Raw genomic sequence first — 13,790 nt, forward strand, 5'->3', positions numbered from 1 at the left:
GTGTGGAAACGTTTCCTCCTTTACAGTTCCCTCCCACTGGTGCAGGTCCTGTCCCTATTCTTTTGTCTCTGTTTTTTCTTTTTTTCTTTTGCCCTACCCAGGTACATGGGGAGTTTCTTGCCTTTTGGGAGGTCTGAGGTCTTCTGCCAGCGTTCAGTAGGTGTTCTCTAGGAGTTTTTCCACACGTAGATGTATTTCTGATGTATTTGTGGGGAGGAAGGTGATCTCCGCGTTTTACTCTTCTGCCATCTTGAAGCTCCTCCACACATTTCTGAATATGATTTTTTAAAACCAAAGAACATCTATGAAATCTCTTTTGGGCAAAAAGACTGCCCCGATGGCCCTAGCTCAGGCTTCCTGGGACCTCTGGGGAGTGGGCTGGGCCGGGCTGAGCTAGGGAGATAGCAGGACTTAGGTTTCCAGCACAGCCTTCTTGTATAACTTGAGATTTTTTAATGACATGTTGCATTTCTTTTTTAATCATGTACTTTCATCATTTTTTAAAACATTACTTAAAATTTCCTTGCAACAAAATCATGTTGGCAGTGAGATCATGTGTAAGTAAACAACTGGCATAGTACTTGGTGGCGTCAGATAAATACCAGTTATTTAAGATTTCATCATTTCCCCCAAACGAGAAGGGGGTACTTTGCTAAAGAAGTTCTAGTTGCTCCTTTGCTGGACTTAAAATGCTTTAAGGGTAGAATAACATCATTGGTACCTGTACCAAGAGCATCATTTAATAATCAGAGAAAATGCTTCTTCCTATTGGTCCAGTTATGGACTATTTTTGACTTAGTTTTACTGCAAGCCTAATGAGATTTAAGCTGGTCAAAAAAGGAAAAGAAATCAAAGGATGGAATAAGTTAATATCTGGATTTTATGTTGTCCAGGATTAAAAAAAATGTTGGTTTTTGTAATGAGATTTTCCTTTATAGTCTTCTCCATAATTTCCTCTTTCTGTACCCAAGGCCATGGCATATCCAAACAGAGCCTTTCTGAGCCTTATTAGAGACATGCCCTCTCTGGGAGTTATTGCCCCATGTCAGGTGACATGCCCCAAGTTTAGAATGCAGAGGCATCTTTATGCAATTAGCGGGAAGCGCCTCTCCCTACTAGTGGATGCAGCCCGACACTGGCACACCTGGTCTCCAGGCTTGGTGCCCTGTACAGGCCTCAATCCCAACAACTGTCTGCAGCAGCCCTGGCTGAAACCCCACCCCCAATTGTTCCCAGAAAAAACATGTTTTAAAGTAAGTGTAGGTTATGAAAAAATACAATTTTAGATATAATCCACATAAAAGTGCACATTTGTTATCTGAGTGATACATAATTGGTAAATAGATATACATATGCTCTCTTTCTTAAAAACATTGTGACAATTGCATACAGAGTAGATCACAGTATTGTTTTTAAAAATGAATTTATTAAATTGCTCATAATTATAAAAGATTAAAGTGCACAGAAATTTGCAAAATATTACAAACTTTACATCTTATGCCACAGTGTATGAAAAGCATCATGAATATTTGTTTTACTTAAGCTGCTCATACATTTTAACTTTTCAAACATCTTAAAATATAATATGGACGCAAGAAAATGGTACAAGAAGTGTTTCAACAACAGAGCGTATTCTGCCCCCCTATTGTGAATTAATGTTTTCTGAAATTCAAGATGCACGTGCAATTATAAGGGAAGGCTTTTGGTGATAAACAGTTTGCAAAATGTTCTTGTTTAGTTTTCAAACAAAAATGAAAGCTTTCCCTTCCTATTGACATAATGAAAGTATCTGAGGGATATTTAAAGAAAAATCTCCTGAGTATTTTGGTCTAATGCTTTGATTTGTTAAAATTCACAGGCATCACAAAAGGATACAAAGTGAAATTTCTCTAGTGGTTAACACCAGGCAGGTCTAGGCCCGATTTCCCCTTCACAGGTCCACCGCCACACCCATCCATTTTCCCAAGGTGCCGCCTCTGCTCACACTCACAGATGTAGCCCATGAGTGCCTGCAGACACAGCCCCACATTTTCACCACTACCCACTAGTCAGTACTAGACTTACATGAACACTGTCAGTGTCACAGGTTAACCTGGGTCCCCACTACAACCTGGCCGTTTGGGGAATACTGGCAGTGTCATACATCACATTCGCTGCCTTAAAGGGGTAGAGGTTTTCTTCCCTCCTGTCTACAGAAGCAAATTTTAAACTATGAAGACGATTTATGAAAGATGGTTTATGAAAACATAAATGAACAATTCTTTCCAAGTTCTATTTTATATACAAGGAGATAAGGCAAAAACATTTCCTTTTCTATGATTCCATAAGCAGTGAGTAATTGCCATATCCAACACTAGAAGATACTCCTACACTTCAGAGAAGAGAAGAGGTAATTGAGAGGAAGCGGCACCACTTCCAGGAGCAGTGTCCCGGGTGAGCGGGGAAAGGGATGAGAACACTTCCCCACTCGGAAGAAATTCATTTCTTTCTCCCAGTGTGGCCAGATCTCACATGGTCTGTTGTGAGCACTCTCTGATCACACCATTAACATTATCAAGAAAGCTAGTGAAATGGTCCGGATCCACTGGGACAATTCAAAAGTCCAGAATACTGTTTTGATGACTCCTACAGAAAAAATGTTTTTTTGTTTTTAACATTCATGGCAGGCATTTAGAATTGTGACCTGGAGTGAAGCTACTCTATTATAACAAGCCTGTAAATCTGCTCACTGTAGTGTTTCCTTTTCCTTTGCTGCTGGGACTCTGAGTGTCTTGGCTCCTGTGGCACCTGGGCATTTAGCAGCATCCCAGTGGGTGGCGGCCCATCTAGCAAGAATCCAGTGCCAGACACCCTGTCCTGCACCCAGCCCTGCCTTGTCACCAGTCACAGGTGAGAGGTACGGGCCCTGTGTCTTTTCCAGAGCCTACAAGAGGGCCTGGCACCCAAAAAACAGTAAAGCACAGTAGAGACTGTGGAGCTGAATAAATTGAGGTCAAGATGTGCACGGTGGGGCAGAAATTCAGCAGGAAGTTACCTCTATCTGACGGCAGAGTTTGTGACCAAACTAATTTGCTTTCTGACCCTTAATTGCCTGACTGGCTTGAGAGGAGGCTGGAAATTCAAATCAAATCCCGTCTCTTCTTTTTTGGGAATAATCTAGGTATTCTCCTGTCTCTCCCTCTCCCTCCCTAAAAAATGCTCCCCAGGTGCAAACAAGTTACTGGGCTGGGAGTAAGAGAAGGGAGGATGCGCTGAGCTACCTTCTCTGTGGCAGATGCTTTGGTAGGCTGATCACTTGGACGTGCAGAACCCCTCGCAGGAACGTGGTGCGGTCACGCTGAGGGCATTTTCTGTTCTCTTGACATGCGCAGCACTGGCCTGTCACAATGGCTGTGAGACAATCACAAGGGTGCTTGTAATACTGTACTTCCTGGGATCTCATGGATAAAGGGCAACTGGTGGGAACCTGATGCGCTCATCTTTTCCAAACCATTATGTTGATAAATATGTAACTTTAATCACTTGATTTCATTTTTTTTCAAGAAATGACATATCTTCAGAAGAGGTAAATTAATTATCCTGATCAATACGAGTCACAATTCTGTTTCAATCTGTAACTTTCCCTGCTTTTGCCATCTTATTCCCTTGAGATTTGCAAAGCAGTCAACATTGATTAGGCACAGAACATTCTAGGAGTGCTCCTGGAAGATGAAAGGTGTCACTGTGAATTAGCACAAATATGCTCAGAACCTTGCTATCTTCATTGCAATCCATTAAGAGTATTTCTCTGAGATGGAAAGACAGGCCAAGATGAAGACTGAAACTATTTCCTCTTATTACCTGAGATTTCTTTTTCTGTAGGAATGTGATAATGCACCTAAATATTGTGAAGTCTTGGGTCTATCTGCCACTTAATACAGCATTCAAACTGAATTCTGCACTAGATATTTTTAATCACACAACTGCTAGCATGTCTGATCTTTAATGATGGTATTTGTAAGGGAACGATAACTCTGGAACAGATCTGGCAAAAAGTGAAGAAATGAAACTGCCTAAGAATAAAAAAAGATCATGTGCTTGAGAACAGAAGGAATGAAAATAATCAAATGGAGGAAAAAAATCCACTCTACTTTGGTAGGGATTGTTTTTAAGCACACAAAGACACCTCTTCTGTGTTACAAAAATTCCAATTTATCAAAAAAAGTAACATTTTTGGTTTTCCTGGTGATTAGTTTTATGCCCTTCTTGATCTCAATTTTACATTTTCCAGTTCCTACATCACTAGCTGAAACTGAAAAATAATCTGCATGAAAATGGTGATAGTTAAGACTCATATTTGCCAAAGTGATTTAACTTATTCTCGTTAGTGAGTCATAATATATTTTGATAAAGCTAAATTCTTTAAAGTGCTTCTCAGAACATCAAGCTCTTAATCTGATTTTGGTCGTAAATTGTTATCTACTACTGCTATCATCCTCTCAGCTATGACTCCCATATTTTTGGTCATGTCTTTGAGGTGATTCTCATGAAGAAGCTTCTGGGTTAGGTATTTTTCTCTCCTGATCTTGCTCTTCGTGCTTTTCGATACATCTGGAATTGCATACGAAATGAAAAATTTCACGGAATAGATGATATGCTAAGGGAGAGAAGAAAAATGTCAATCACAAAGAGAAGTAGGGGAACACAGAGTTTCTTCCATTTATTTTTGCTAGTCATTATAGCAGTATATCAGGACAAGGTGGTGGGCGGGCATTCATCATGTATACCCAATCTCTCCCACCACGGCATGGCTCTGCCAAGGCGCTACATTTTGTTACTTCATAAATTTCAAGAATACTATTTGATATGTAGAATAGGATACATCTAATATCTAGAACACTCATCATGACACTGACGATGCTATGATATTTTAATGTGTGTTCCTTTCCTATCTTGTTCCCAGGCCTCTTCCCCAAAGGTAAACACTAAACTATCTGTGTGAATATATGTATATAATTTTCTTTTATTTTTGAATAGTTTAACAAGGTATGTATATATCCCCAAATAGTATCTTGTTTAGTTTTGCTTGCTTTAAGCTTTATAAAAACAGTATGATACTGTCAATATGGTGCAGTCTTTTGAAAATTGCTTTTTTTCCATTCAAAATTAGTTTCTAAGATTCATCAATGTTATTGTGCATAACTGTAGTCCATTTTCACTTCTATATAATATTCCATTGTGCAAACACACTGTAATTTATTTGTTCCCCTATCAAAAGGAATTGGGTTTCTGTCTAGTTTTTGGATTAGAAACAATGATGTCGGGAACAGTCTTGCACTTGGATTCTGGAGAATACCTGTGAGTTTCTCAAAAGCGTGCACCTAGGGGTGGAACTGCTGAGACCCTCTGTTACATGAATGTTCAATTTTATAAGATCGTTATCAACTATACCAGCTGACACTCCCACCAGCAGTGTGTGATGATTTCACTTGCTCTACATCCTTGTCTGCACTTGTTACCATCACTTTTTTTTTAACCAACATGGTGATTATGAAATGGACTTTCACTTTGGTCTTACTTTGCATTTCCCTGATGACTAATGAGCTTGAAAACCTTTTTATTTATTCACTGTTCAAAAATCCCTAACCTAGCAAGAAGATAGAGATAATATAGAATAAACAAAATTAAAAACAAATAATTTACACATAGTGTTAAAAAGTGATAAGAGCTATGGGGAAAAAAGTGACATGAGCTAAGTAAAGCAGAGTAACAGTTATCTTGAGTGTTATGGTGGGAGGTAAAATTTATATAGATTTTATATAGATCAGTCTGGACATGCCTCATTGAGCAAAGATTTTAAGGAGGTGAGGAAATTAGACATCAGGAAGAAAGACATTCTAGGCAAAGGGAACAGCCAACACAGTCCATCTGGTAGAAGCCTGAAGGGTGCATTCCAGGAAGGCTGGAGTGAAGTGATATCAGGGAGGTAACAGACAATGGCTAGATAGTGTTTGGCCTAGTATGTCATTATAAGGACTTTGACTTTTACTTGGAGTGAGATGTGAAGACAATAGGGAGTCCAGTTAGGAGACTGTTGCCCTAATTTGGGCAAGAAATGATGGTGGCTCTAACTTGGACGGCAGCAGCAGAGCTGGTAAGAAGTGGTCAGATTTGTGATATATTTTCAAAGGAAAACTCAACAGTACTGGATATGGAATAAGTGGGGGAGAGAAAACAAGGGGGACTCCAAGAATTCTGGCCCAAGCAACTGTTGAGATGGAACTGCCATAATTGAGAGGGGGTAAAACTGTGGACAGAACAGATTTAGTGCATGGTAGGGAGAAGAACATTGCAAGTGGACTTAAGAAAATATGGGAATTTAGGGCAGTAGATTTGAGATATCTGTTAGATATCCAAGCAGAAAGGTCAAGTATGCAGTTGGATTGATGGGTTGAGTTCAGAAGAGAGGTTTTCTGGGGATATCCATTAGTGAGTCACTGGCATATAGATAGCACTTAACGTCTGTGGACTGCATGAGATCACCAACGCTGTGGGTAGAGAGAAAAGACAACCAAGGAATGAGCCATGGATCATTAAGAAGAGAAGGAAGGGACGGGCAAAAAAGTTAAGACAGGACTGCATAGAGAGGTAGGAAGAAAGGCAAAATATGTGTTTCCCTGGGAGCCAAGTGAGGAAGAGTTTCAAGGAAGAGTGATGAGCTGTGTCAAATGTTTCTTGTAAGTCAGGTAGTGTGACAGTGGAGAATATTTTGAGCTGAGAGAGATATTAGTGAGTTCAAGTGATAGAATTACACAGTAAAGAGGCAAAAGTTGACGTAGGAAAGAGGTTGTTTTTTTTTTTTCCCATCCATTTCTGAGGTAGGTAATATTTACAGATATGAAGATTTTCTGTTACACCACCCTTGCATTTCTGGGATAAAGCCAATGTGGTATGATGTCATCTTTTGAAAATAGATTGCTAGATTCAGTCTGCACATCTTAAAAAGATCTTTGCCTCTATGCATTGAGTAAGACTGACATAATTTCCCCTTCCCTTTCTATTCTTGTCTGATTTTAGGAACTAAAAGGGGTTGGAGAGTATTTCCTTTTCCTGATCTCTGGAGGAGTGTGTATAATATTGAAATGATCTGTTCTAGAAAGTTTGGTATCACTCTCCTCGAAAGCCATTTGGCTTGGTGTTTTCAATGGGGACAGATTTTTCAATTACTCAAAGTTTTGCTATGATTTGAGGTTTACAGTTACCTTCTTTAGCATTTTAAAGATATTAGACTCTTCTCTTCTGGCTTTCAGATTGATGTTAAAAAGTCTACTCTCAAGACACAGACTGGCTAGAGACCTACTTCAGACCTAGGAACACATACAGACTGAAAGTGAGGGGATGGAAAAAGATAGTCCATGCAAATGGAAATCAAAAGAAAGCTGGAGTAGCAATACTCATATCAGATAAAACAGACTTTAAATAAAAAATGTTACAAGAGACAAGGAAAGATACTACATAATGATCAAGGGATCAATCCAAGAAGAAGATATAACAATTGTAAACATATATGCACCCAACAGAGGAGCACCTCAATACATAAGGCAAATACTAACAGCTATAAAAGAGGAAATCGACAGTAAAAAAATAATGGTGGGGGACGTTAACAGCTTAATGGCACCAATGGACAGATCATCCAGACAGAAAATTAATAAGGACACACAAGCTTTAAATGACACAACAGACCAGATAGATTTAATTGATATTTATAGGACATTCCATCCGAAAACAGCAGATTACACTTTCTTCTCAAATGCACACAGAACATTCTCCAGGTTAGATCACATCTTGGGTCACAAATCAAGCCTTGGTAAATTTAAGAAAATTGAAATCGTACCAAGCATTTTTTCCGACCACAATTCTATGAGATTAGATATAAATTACAGGGAAAAAAATGTAAAAATCACAAACACATGGAGGCTAAACAATACAATACTAAATAACCAAAAGATCACTGAAGAAGAAATCAAAGAGGAAATCAAAAAATACCTAGAGACAAATGACAACGAAAACACGACAATCCAAAATGTATGGGATGCATCAAAATCAGTTCTAAGAGGGAAATTTATAGCAATACAATCCTACCTCAAGAAACAAGAAAAATCTCAAATAAACAAACTAACTTTACACCTAAAGGAACTAGAGAAAGAAAAACAAAACCCAAAGTTAGTTAGTAGAAGGAAAGAAATCATAAAGATCAGAGAAGAAATAAATGAAATAGAAACAAAGAAAACAATGGCAAAGATCAATAAAACTAAAAGCTGGTTCTTTGAGAAGATAAAAATGATAAACCATTAGCCAGGCTCATCAAGAAAAAGAGGGAGGGGACTCAAATCAATAAAATTAGAAATGAAAAAGGAGAAGTTACAATGGGCACCAGAGAAATACACAGCATCACAAGAGACTACTACAAGCAACTCTATGCCAATCAAATGGACAACCTGGAAGAAATGGACAAATTCTTAGAAAAGTATAACATTCCAAGACTGAACCAGCAAGAAATAGAAAATATGAACAGACCATCACAAGTAATGAAATTGAAACTGTGATTAAAAATCTTCCAACAAACAAGTCCAGAACCAGATGGCTTCACAGGTGAATTCTATCAAACATTCAGAGAAGACCTAACACCCATCCTTTTCAAAAAATTGCAGAGGAAGGAACACTCCCAAACTCACTCTATGAGGCCATCATCACCCTGTTATCAAAACCAGACAGAGATACTACAAAAAAAAAATTACAGACCAATATCACTGATGAATATAGATGCAAAAATCCTCAACAAAAAACTAGCAAACAGAATCCGACAACACATTAAAAGGATCATACAACATGATCAAGTGGGATTTATCCCAGGGATGCAAGGATTCTTCAATATAGGCAAATCAATCAATGTGATACACCATACTAACAAATTAAAGAATAGAAACCATATGATCATCTCTATAGACGCAGAAAAAGCTTTTGACAAAATTCAACACTGATTTATGATAAAAACTCTCCAGAAAGTGGGCTTAGAGGGAACCTACCTCAAGATAATAAAGGCCATATATGACAAACCCACAGCAAACATCATTCTCAATGGTGAAAAACTGAAAGCACTTCCTCTAAGATCAGGAACAAGACAGGGATGTCCACTCTTGCCACTATTATTCAACACAGTTTTGGAAGTCCTAGCCATGGTAATCAGAGAAGAAAAATAAAAGGAATACAACTTGGAAAAGAAGAAGTAAAACTGTCACTGTTTGCAGATGACATGATACTATACATAGAAAACCCTAAAGATACCACCAGAAAACTACTAGACCTCATCAAAATTAAGGAAACAATCCCATTAACCACTGCAACAAAAAGAATAAAATACCTAGGAATAAACCTTCCTAAGGAGGTAAAAGACCTGTACTCAGGAAATTTTAAGACCCTGATGAAAGAAATCAAAGATGACACAAACAGACAGAGAGATATACCATGTTCTTGGATTGGAAGAATCAATATTGTGAAAATGACTGTACTACCCAAAGCAATCTACAGATTCAATGCAATCCCTATCAAATTACCAATGGCAATTTTTACAGAACTAGAACAAAAAATCTTAAAATTTGTAGAGAGGTACAAAATACCCCAGAGAGCCAAAACAATCTTGAGAAAGAAAACGGAGCTGGAGGAATCAGGCTCCCTGACTTCAGACTAAACTACAAAGCTACAGTAATCAAGACAATATGGTACTGGCACAAAAACAGACCTAATGAAACTTAAAAGCTTTTGCACAGCAAAGGAAACTACAAACAAGACGAAAAGACAACCCTCAGAATGGGAGAAAATATTTGCAAACGAATCAATGGACAAAGGGTTAATCTCCAAAATATATCAACAGCACATGCAGCTCAATATCAAAAAAAAAACCAAACAACCTAATCAAAAAATGGGCGGAAGACCTAAACAGAAATTTCTCCAGAGAAGACATGCAGATGGCCAAGAGGCACATGAAAAGCTGCTCAGCAACAGTAATTATTAGAGAAATGCAAATCAAAACTACAGTGAGGTATCACACCACACTGGTTAGAATGGGCATCATCAGAAAATGTACCAACAACAAATGCTGGAGAGGGTGTAGAGAAAAGGGAACCCTCTTGCACTGTTGGTGGCAATGTTAACTGATACAGCCACTATGGAGAACAGTATGGAGATTACTTAAAAAACTAAAAATAGAACTACCATAAGACCCAGCAATTCCACTACTGGGCATATACCCAGAGAAAGCCATAATTCAAAAACACACATGCACCCCAATATTCATTGCAGCACTATTTACAATAGCCAGGTCATGGAAGCAACCTAAATGTCCACTGACAGATGAATGGATAAAGAAGATGTGGTATATGTATACAATGGAATATTACTCAGCCCTGAAAAGGAATGAAATTGGGCCAGTTGCAGAGACATGGATGGACCTAGAGACTGTCATAGAGTGAAGTAAGTCAGAAAGAGTAAAACAAGTATCATATATTAACGCATATATGTGGAATCTAGAAAAATGGTACAGATGAACCAGTTTGCAAGGCAGAAATAGAGACACAGATGTAGAGAACAAACATATGGACACCAAGGGGGTAACCCTCAGAATGGGAGAAAATATTTGCAAACGAATCAATGGACAAAGGGTTAATCTCCAAAATATATCAACAGCACATGCAGCTCAATATCAAAAAAAAAACCAAACAACCTAATCAAAAAATGGGCGGAAGACCTAAACAGAAATTTCTCCAGAGAAGACATGCAGATGGCCAAGAGGCACATGAAAAGCTGCTCAGCAACAGTAATTATTAGAGAAATGCAAATCAAAACTACAGTGAGGTATCACACCACACTGGTTAGAATGGGCATCATCAGAAAATGTACCAACAACAAATGCTGGAGAGGGTGTAGAGAAAAGGGAACCCTCTTGCACTGTTGGTGGCAATGTTAACTGATACAGCCACTATGGAGAACAGTATGGAGATTACTTAAAAAACTAAAAATAGAACTACCATAAGACCCAGCAATTCCACTACTGGGCATATACCCAGAGAAAGCCATAATTCAAAAACACACATGCACCCCAATATTCATTGCAGCACTATTTACAATAGCCAGGTCATGGAAGCAACCTAAATGTCCATTGACAGATGAATGGATAAAGAAGATGTGGTATATGTATACAATGGAATATTACTCAGCCCTGAAAAGGAATGAAATTGGGCCAGTTGCAGAGACATGGATGGACCTAGAGACTGTCATAGAGTGAAGTAAGTCAGAAAGAGTAAAACAAGTATCATATATTAACGCATATATGTGGAATCTAGAAAAATGGTACAGATGAACCAGTTTGCAAGGCAGAAATAGAGACACAGATGTAGAGAACAAACATATGGACACCAAGGGGGTAAGCGGGGTGGGTGGCGTGCGATGAATTGGGAGATTGGGATTGACATATATACAGTAATATGTACAAAATAGATAACTAATAAGAACCTGCTGTACAGCACAGGGAACTGTACTTCACTTTGCTGTACAGTAGAAACTAACACAAGATTGTGAAACAACTATACAACAATTAAAAACAAGTCTACTCTCATTCTAATCTTAATTTTCTTTGTCAGTCATCTGTCTTTTTTCTCAGGTTATTTTTAAGATCTTATATTCGGTGTGCTGTATTTTCCTTACAGTGCATGTAAATACTGACTTCTTTGTTATCTATTCTGCTGGATATTTGTTTTGCTTTCTTCTTTGTGAACAGATGTCTGTCCCTTATGCTGCAAAAATCTTATCCACTGACTCTACAGATTTGCATCTCCTCAGTTATCCATTTTTTTCTTCTATGATTTTTTGGGAAAGATAGTCCTCATTCTGTCTTCCATATCTAACCTCTTTTTAAAAAAATTTTTCCATTTTCTTCTCTCTTTGTGATGTGCTAGTGGTAATTTTTTCAGATTTGTCTCCCAGTTCACTAATTCTGTCTTCAGATTTGCCTAAACTTCTGTTTTATCCATATGTTAATGTCTTCATTTCAACAACTATTTTTATTTCTAAAAGTTCTTTTAAATTATTTTTCAAAATTGCCTTACAATTTTTTTTACAGTTTCTTATTGTTTGTTCATTTTTGGCTCTGTCATTTATTTGTTTAAATATTTTCATATATGGTTAATTTATATTCCTTATCTGATAATTCAAACTCTTAAAGAAGTTATTGATGGTCCAAATCAGGTTTTTATTTTTTAATTTTTTGGGCTAAATCTCATTCTTGGTTTTTCGTTTTTTGTTTTTTTTTTTTAATTTCCCCTTTGTCATTGTTGATCTTTGATAGTTAGCTCATATTTGCTTATCTCAATCTGGGAAAAAACTGGGGTCTAAATTAAAGATACTTTTATTCAGAGAAGACATGCATTTCCCTCTGCTTGGAGACATATTTAGCCTTTTGTGGGGTCCCTGGCTGAATCCAAGAGTCTCAAGTTCAGCTCTTCTACTGCACTGCTGACCCAAGGCTTGGTCTCCTTGAGCTTTTAGGTGGAGACACTAATGACAGCACTTGTTCTCAGAGCACTCCTGAATTTCAGAGGTGCTCACTGCTCTATTTCAGGCAATCATGGTTTTTTCCTCTTTGTATATTCTCTTTCCTTCTAGTAAGCACAAAACTGCAAAGGAAATTATGTTTTTAACTGATTCTAAATGTTTTGTAGTGAGATGGCCCCTCACAGCATCTAGTCCACCATGATATCAAAAGTAGAAATCAAAACACTTTGGCAACTACACATTTGAATATAAACTAGTGACTTGCCGATATATCAGATACTGTACTTCAGGAATCCACTTATGATGGTGAACTAATGCTGAACTATTTCCTTCTGTTAATTTTTGGTAACTACTTTAAAAAATACTAGAAAAATTATCAAAGCCAAGTAGCCTGTCCCACTTTTTTCTTGCTAACAGATTTTTATTCTACTCAGAGCAAACCAAACACCTCCTGTCTCAGCCTACTTAGCTGCTATGAGGAACCATGTGCTGTAGTTCTAGCCATTGAGATGTAGGTGACAGTCTGCTCTGGGGGCTTCTGGCAAAGCATTTTCTTTCCTAACAAATAGGAGAAGATTTGGCTAGAATCACCCTTCTCCTTCCTCCTGCCTAGAACATAAATGTGTTATCTGGAGTTGCAGTAGTTATATTACAACCACAGAGTGACATGCAATGAGAGAAAACCTAGAGAATCAGATACAGTCCTTACATCAGTGAGCTGGTGTTGATTCAGGAGCACCCAACTACTCCTAGTGAAATTTGTTATGTAAGAAAAATCAACCCCTGTTTGTTTAAGCCACTATTGATGGGTTTTCTGTTTCTTGCAGCTAAATATAATCCTAACTGACCACACCAATGAAGTAATTTTCAAATCTTTGGAATTAAGTAGTAGTTATTCACTCGGTGTAAGAAGTAAAGTTGGTTAGATCAATTTCAAATTTATAGCTGCCTTAGTCATTTTTCAGAGCTGGTAAATTTCAGGGATGTAAAAAACTATTGTAAGAAGGTATACCATGAAAATGCAATAAAAATAATACAAATAAAAATATTATAGCAGGGGCTTCCCTGGTGGCGCAGTGGTTGCGAGTCTGCCTGCTGATGCAGGGGATGTGGGTTCGTGCCCCGGTCCGGGAAGATCCCACATGCCGCGGGGTGGCTGGGCCCGTGAGCCATGGCCGCTGAGCCTGTGCTTCTGGAGCCTGTGC

The 13,790-nt window shown here is 38.1% G+C and overlaps 1 protein-coding gene across 11 annotated transcripts in view; it reads right to left on the bottom strand.

Moving 5' to 3' along the window:
• Positions 1–1,715: 1,715 nt before the first annotated feature.
• Positions 1,716–13,790, bottom strand: part of ANO6 (anoctamin 6) — a 223,688-nt gene continuing 211,613 nt past the window's right edge. For all 11 annotated transcript variants that reach the window (XM_024122806.3, XM_024122807.3, XM_028491403.2 and 8 more), the window contains one exon: positions 1,716–4,636. In XM_024122806.3, the coding sequence (XP_023978574.1) occupies positions 4,430–4,636 (207 nt within the window). In that variant the 3' untranslated portion in view covers positions 1,716–4,429. The remainder of the gene's footprint in view (positions 4,637–13,790) is intronic.

Source organism: Physeter macrocephalus, chromosome 6, assembly GCF_002837175.3.
Source record: "Physeter macrocephalus isolate SW-GA chromosome 6, ASM283717v5, whole genome shotgun sequence".
NCBI lineage: Eukaryota > Metazoa > Chordata > Mammalia > Artiodactyla > Physeteridae > Physeter > Physeter macrocephalus.